This window comes from Mytilus edulis, chromosome 5 (assembly GCF_963676685.1).
Source record: "Mytilus edulis chromosome 5, xbMytEdul2.2, whole genome shotgun sequence".
Lineage (NCBI taxonomy): Eukaryota > Metazoa > Mollusca > Bivalvia > Mytilida > Mytilidae > Mytilus > Mytilus edulis.
Window position 1 is genome coordinate 67,029,040 of NC_092348.1, and position 7,718 is coordinate 67,036,757.

Sequence of the window (7,718 nt, forward strand, 5' to 3'; positions counted from 1 at the left end):
AAGGTATTATATGATCAGAAACATTCTGGATGGATAAACTTAGGTTCGTTTTGTTTGTAATATGTAAAACAGACTTTGTGACAGGCCTGACTTCCTAGTAATGTTTCCTGGGCAAAACCATGAAATTAGTCGACATTATTGTTGCTGTAACTTCAAGTTGAATGACAAAGAAACAGAATTTTCCATGTTCACATGTTAATGTATTAAAATTGAGACCATACATAGTTTAATAAATCAGCATCTGTTACATTTCCTTTTTCAACTAATGATATAAAAGCTACGTAACGTAAGGGAGGTAACATTTGATTTTTAGGGGGGGGGGGGGCTAGGATGTAAAATTTTGTCCTGCATTTTTTTTAACTGTAATCCCTGTCCTGCCTTTTTATTTTTCACTCTGTTCGGTCCTGCATTTTTTTTTAGTTTATCCTGCATTTTATTTTTACCCTAAATTGTCCTGACTTTTTTTGCAAGTGTCTCATTCTGCCGATTTTTTTTTTACTCAAAACTCCTGTCCTGCCTATTTTTTCAAATTTCATCCTACCCCCCCCCCCACCCCCCCCCCCCCCCCCCCCTAAAAATCAAATGGTAGCTCCCTAAATGCAGGAATATAAATTGAAAACTTACATTTAGGGTGCCAAGTGGTCTGCGTTAGAAATGATTGCTTTCAATTGTCATAAAGCAGCATACTAGCATTGCCTGAATATTAAGTATGTTCTCAGCATACCAGCAGTGCCTGAATATTAAGTATGTTCTCAAAGATGATACTAGTGTTTGAGTTTCCCGAAAGCTTTATGGTCTGTAAAAGAACATGTTGTATCACATTACGACATGTCACATGTCAGAGAAATGTGTTATTACATTATGAAATATCGGGGAAGTGAAATTTATGATATGTCAAGGAAATGGGATATAATATTTGACATGTCAGGGAAAATGTGATAAAACATGATGTGTCATGGAACTGAGATATCACAAAGTCATGACATGCCAAGAACATACCGTAATTTTACAGCATAACATGTCAAAGAATTGAGATTTCACATTACGACATGTCAAAGAATTGTGATATCACACTAAGACAAGGCAAAATGAGATATCATAAAGTCATTATGACAAGTCAAGAACACGTAATTTTACAGTATGACATAATTTCACATTATGAAATATCAAAGAATTGTGATATCACACTAAGACATTGCAAAAAAAAAACATATATTAAAAGCAAATTATTACAGATATATAAACAAACATTTTGGACAAACTTAAATTAAAAGTAATCCAAAATATTAAGGCAAAGAATACATGGCATTGAAAATTCTGATTCGAATGCATGTGACCAAGTAGTAACAGTTCATGAGGCACAAATATGACGTAGTCTTATCAGTGTGCAGATTGTGTTAGATTACTGCGTATACAAGTTTTAAATGTTGTCATTAGTTCTGATTATAATTGTTGGTAAGTACTTCATTACAGTATTTGTTTTTTATGTATACTGTGGTCATGTATTTCACATCCAATTTCTTGTAAGGAAATATTTTAAACAACACACTGTAAGGTCGTCATTTACATAAAAGCTAACCAAAACATTCAGAAGACTAATTCACAGGGGATATTATTACATGTAGTGTTCGTTGGTTTTCTATGTTGTGTCTTGTGTACTCTAGTTTGTCGTTTTACTTTTCTTTTTTTAGCCATGGCGTTGTCATTTTATTTTCGATCTTTGAGTTTGAATGTCTCTCTGGTATCTTTCGCCCCTCTTTACAATACTGCTGACAAGTCATTAAAATTACATTTTTCGGAATTAATAGTGATTCATTGATAAGGTATTTGCATTTATTATAAAAAAAAAAAACACGTAGTTTGGATGAGGCGGGTTGTGTTCTTCTCGTGACATAATACTTAACCAATAATGGGAGGGATCATTGTGTTGGATTTTCATTTGACCATGAAAGTAAATATATATTTTTTCCGATGGAGCTGGCATGTATGTTACTGCTTGACAATTTTAATATGACATTTACAGAAAATATGAAGCATGCCGTTACCCAAATCACTGTTCTTCCTGTGACACGTGAATTCAAACATTTATCAAGAACACTACATTGGGAAAACAAATGAAACACCCCAAAAATAACATTTTGAGAGCATTAAAACCATTAAATGCCTCAAACGAACCGCAAAAACTGTCTAAGATAAGAATTGCATCAGGTAATTGACACCTATTTTTAGTACAAACAAAATATATATTTTTTACAGACTAAGTGTACTCATTTTAACAGGACATAAGCACTGCGGACAACTTTGCGTATGGAATTATATTGGTTATTTTTAATATCAGAAAATATGTGGTATCCGCTAATAAGTTATATATACTCAATAAACAAAATACCTTAGTGCTGTAATCAGTTTTTATCATTGGGGGTAGTTGGTCAGTGGCGGATCTAGAAATTTCATAAGAGGTGGCCCACTGACTGCCTAAGGTGGGGGGGGGGGGGGGGGGGGGGGTTCCGTCACGCTTCAGTGATTCCCTATATAACCAACCAATTTTTTTTCTGAAAAAGGGGGGCCCCCTAAATCCGCCTCTGTTGGAGTGCCCGAAAGGAATACTACACATACGAATGAACAATGATGTGTCTGTTCATAGCATAAACAACTACCATACCGAAAACTAAAAACATGAAACACTTTAACATTTCCTTGTTAGTGAACTGCTCAATCTAGTTCATAAAAAAAAAAAAAAAAATTATACTGAATTCAGATTGGCTGTACATTTTTTTCATTTCAGGGTGTGTATGTGGAGCTACTTCACAATCGTGTCATCAAGGATGGACATATTATCAAAAGTCTTGTTACTATTTTAGTGACCTTTCGTTAGACTGGATAAACGCCGGCGTATGTTGTTTTAAATATCCATTGTTGAAAAGAATTGAGAGAGGTTAAATTCAGAAAAACTTATCGGACTTACTAAATTCATGAAGTGCTATTTTTACAAACATCATATATAAAAGCATTTTTATATGTCTTCTGTTAGATATGTGTCAAAAGGTTGCTATTTTATAAACATAGAATATTGTTACAAAGCTTCATTTTTATATTAAAGATATAAATAAGAAGATGTGGCATGAGTACCAATGAGACAACTGTCCTTATAAGTCACAGTGTATGTAAAGTTAACAGAAATAGGTCAAAGTACGGCCCTAAATATGAAGCCTTGGCTCACACAGAACCCAAAATGACTAGTGTAAAACAATTCAAACAGGAAAACCAACAAGCTATAAAGGGCTCCCAAAATGACTTGTGTAAAAAATTTCAAACAGGAAAACCAACGGTCTAATCTATATAAGGACTCTTATGAACCATACCAACAAAGGACAAACACTGAATAACAGGGTTCTGACTTAAGACATACACGTGCATACAGTTGCAAAGAGGTCTTAATTTTAAACAGGTACCAACCTTCACCTTAACCTGAGCCAGAAGTGTAACATGACAGACTATGAAATATCAATTGGAATTGCTTAACTCGATAAAAAAAACCTTTAAACAAAACATATACACATAAACTGAACGATTTGTTTGATATTTTAGGTCTAGAATAACACTACTACCCAGAAATAACAATATTAAAGTCATAGACCGAATCATAAATGTAAAAAAAACTTTTAATATTATGACAACCGTGATAATGTATTTTCCAACACGAAAATTATAGACAGTTTTCTGTAAGGATTCACCATCGTATCATTTATAATTCAAATATTTAGAGAAAAGTATTTTAATCTTATTTTCAGGCATTTTGTCAGGTTCACCATTCCGAACTTGTTGCAATAGAAACCCAAGCAGAGAACGCATTTATAGAGAGCGAGGTGAAAAATAGAACAGGTATACAGTGTTTGAATTTTACACAGAATTATATTGATTTATTTTACTTGCACCAAATTGACAGTGCTTCGTGAATAAACATCACTGCTCTTTACGATAGCAGATGAACACTTATTTATAATTTGTACCGATGACTTACTATCATGATTTTTATCCGACCCAACATACGGACGCGTTGACACATAATGCATACCACTCCATTATAGCCAATAACACGTTAATATGACCTTCATTACCCCCAGAATCATTCCGGAAGCAGCCACGAAGCAGCAATTAAATAGTATTTATAACCAATGAAATACCTTTAACAGATTTACCACATTCCAGGCGTCCAGCCTCTGACTAATCAGACCGTATCACCATGATACGGTAATATATTTTTTTTAATAGTATTAATTTACCTTCTTGAGTTTTCATTGAAGAAATGAATTCATAACAAGCGATAAGGAATATTAGTTTGCACTTGATAATGTCTACGTATTCATCATGCAAATAGATCGGTTAAAAACCCCAAAACGAATATTGCGTAATGAAAATCTAAGCGATAGCATCACACCGGAAGGCCCTCACAGCCATCCGCTGTAAAAAATAAGATACATGTGCTATGATCTATGATCACTATATTACATTCTCACAATGCCGGTTTGCATGACAAAATTGAAAACTAATATATTTTCACAAACAAGACATTGATATAATGTTTGATTGACCACCCTTACCGAAAAATAACCCCTGCGGCAAACATTAACAGCCTGTTTGCAGCAAACATTGTCGCAAGTTTGCAGCAAACATTTGCTGCAAACTGACCACAACCATTTTACCATGCAAATGAAGGTTGCGACAAGCTTGCTGCAAACATAATTATGCAAATTAGATTTGCAGCAAGCTTGCCGCAATTGTTTGCTGTAAGCTTGCTGCAATTGTTTGTTGCAAACTTGCAGGAACTACACATATACGAATGTCATATGTGTAGACACATTCAATTTAGCTCTTCCAAACTACACAGCAAAATTTTGAAAAAGAATTCCAGCCTGTACTATACAAACAGTCATTCAAAGAATACTTGCAAACTTATGAGATTTAAGGAAATACATACATGTATTTGAGTTTTGAAAAAGGGGGCAGGGGTCATTCTCAAATGACATGATAAATATCGAATGTGTATCGAGTATATATAAAGCTAGGTAATAATTGCTTTACAGAATTGAACTTTAACTTTAATAAACATGGTACAGTACACATTAATTTAATCAGTTACAAAATTGAAACTTATAATAGGTAAAGTTTTTCAAACACATAGTTGCTTACTTATAATTATGTATGATGGTGTCATTAATTATTTTATTAAAACATGCAGTTCTATGAATTAGTTGTACTTTCGCCATACGGCTTAATTTTGTTCACTTTTGTTATAATGATACCCATGACTTTATTTGGAACAATACAGCATTTTCCTATACCAATGGCACTAAATGCCTGAATATTTTTACTATTCAAACTATGATTAAATTTTTTTTTAATTTTTTAATAAGAGATATTTTTTAAAGTAATTTTGCCAATAACGATGCTTTATTTGACCTGAATCCAGGTGGTTATTGGCTTGGAGGAAACGATTCTGTGACAGAAGGGGTCTGGGAATGGACATCTACTGACGAAGTTTTTGATTATACCAACTTTGCCCCTGGCGAACCAAACGATAATAATGGAAGTGAGGACTGCTTGATGACGGGTAGTGCTCTCAATGGTAAATGGAATGATGGAGTTTGCTCTACCAGTTTACTATTCATCTGCGAAAGAATGTAGGTTAAACATGTGCACATGGTATATTTATAACTTATAGACCATAGATGCAAATAAGAATGTGTGTTCTCTAAATTAGAGATATTGCTTATATGTTTTCACTCTCTCGATTTCGCGATTTATCTTTTAAACATACAACGCCAAAACGTGAACTTGATTGGCCGCGGATTTGGCCGCATCCGCGGCCATCATACATTTAAATGAAACTCACGATCAATTTCAATCGTAACATATCAAAACCCGAATAACAATCCAGTCGTTACATTCGGTAGTAGTTTCGTTTACTACACTCTCTACATTAACTCTGTAGGAAACTGACCATCACAGGACGCTGAATTATTCGAGTTCATATAAAAGGTAAAAAGAGACGGTGATGAAATGCATTGAAGGTAAAGAGTGTTCCATAAATGGTTAATTAGTATATGTACAAAACAATGATACCAGTCATGAGGTCCCCTAACCTAAAAGGCCATGTGGACTTTTGCCATTAATTGGTATGTGTTATCGTTGAACGTCCGTCCAACGTAGTAAACTTTTTAAAAATCTTCTCCGTGCTTTGGACCTTCTGAGCCAAATGCTTATAAACGTTACCTGAATGTAGTACTAGTGCAGTTTTATAATTGTATCCCGAGATAAGATCCCTCGCCATTTGTGTCGCTGTTGTTGGAATAGAACATAGGGTTAAACTGCAGTTTGTATGCCCCATGTAGTGGAATTATGTTTTCGTTCGTTCGTTTGTACGTCCGTTGACCGTCTGTTAGTCCGTCATCCTGCTTTTGGTTAACATTTTGGTCAAGCTAGTTTTTAATTAAGTTGAAGTCCAATCAACTTAAAACTTGGTGCATATGTTCCCTATGATATGATATTTCTAATTGTAATACCAAATTAGAGTTTTGGTTCCAATTTCAGGGTCCACTAAACATAGAAAATGATAGTACCAGTTGTGACATTCATGTACTATGGAAACATTCTTGTACTTATATTTTTATATCTCGTTTCATAAGTTGTTAGAGCAAAGTTGGCTTCAGTAAAATGTATTAGCATATCAAGCTTTATGTATATCTTGAAACTTAAAGGTGGTTTTATCCATTAATTGTTTTCAATTTTAGCAGAACTAAGAACTACTAAAAAGTTGGCCGAAATTGTCAACTAACTACTGTTACTGTACTGGATGGTCATTTTCATCTGATTTTTTTTTTAATTAAACGATAGATAGAGATCAACAATACATAGCATAAATGTTCAGCAAATTAATATCTACAAATAAGATTTTTGTTAATAAAATTTGCCATATTTTTGCTTATAATTAATCGTATGTGCAAAAACTATAGATTGAAAACATCAAGAAATTAAATATTGAGATTTTCTCTATCTGCTGCATGTTTATCATTTTCTAAACAATTCAGAAACTAAATAATTTCTTGATCTGATAGCTCATGCCAGTGTTTTGACTGAAAACTAGTCTTTTACTTACATGTTTAGTTGTATAAGTGCACATTCTGTTATGTATTGTTTGATGTGCTTTTGACCTTCTGCTGTTGTCTGCTCTATGGTCGGGTTGTTGTCTCTTTGGCACATTCCCCATTTCCATTCTCAATTTTATTATTTTGTTTTGTAGGTTTTCAATGCTGCCCAGATGATATGTTTGCAATTGTCATTTAAGTACCAACTATTTTTAAATTAAAATGTGTATTATATTCTATATTTCAGGAAAGAAGGACCAGTCATTGGATAGATTGTTATGACTTTTTATTACTGAAACTTTTCAAGAAATTTTAGTTTTAAATACTAATAAATATCTAGTGAATATATTTTTTTAATAATTCAAACCTTATATTCAATTTTACTAATTTGTTTAGTTCTATGGATTTTCTGCAATAATCCTCACAAAAAAGTGTCAAAATTAGACCAAAAAATAGGGTAAAAAAACCCGAAAAGATGTAGAGAGAACAAATAAAGAGCAGATAAAGTAATGTATGAAAGGACAATTTTTATCAGGTATCGCGACTTGAAACAAAAATTAGGGAACGCCAAAA

General features: G+C 33.4%; 1 protein-coding gene across 1 annotated transcript; it reads left to right on the forward strand.

The window, feature by feature from the left end:
* The first annotated feature begins 1,355 nt into the window (after positions 1-1,355).
* Positions 1,356-7,493, forward strand: LOC139524273 (perlucin-like protein). The gene is made up of 5 exons (XM_071319009.1): positions 1,356-1,455; positions 2,786-2,892; positions 3,792-3,882; positions 5,471-5,681; positions 7,393-7,493. Exons 1-5 carry the CDS (start codon positions 1,425-1,427, stop codon positions 7,415-7,417), a joined length of 465 nt encoding a protein of 154 aa, XP_071175110.1. The 5' UTR covers positions 1,356-1,424; the 3' UTR covers positions 7,418-7,493.
* The last annotated feature ends 225 nt before the right edge of the window (positions 7,494-7,718 follow it).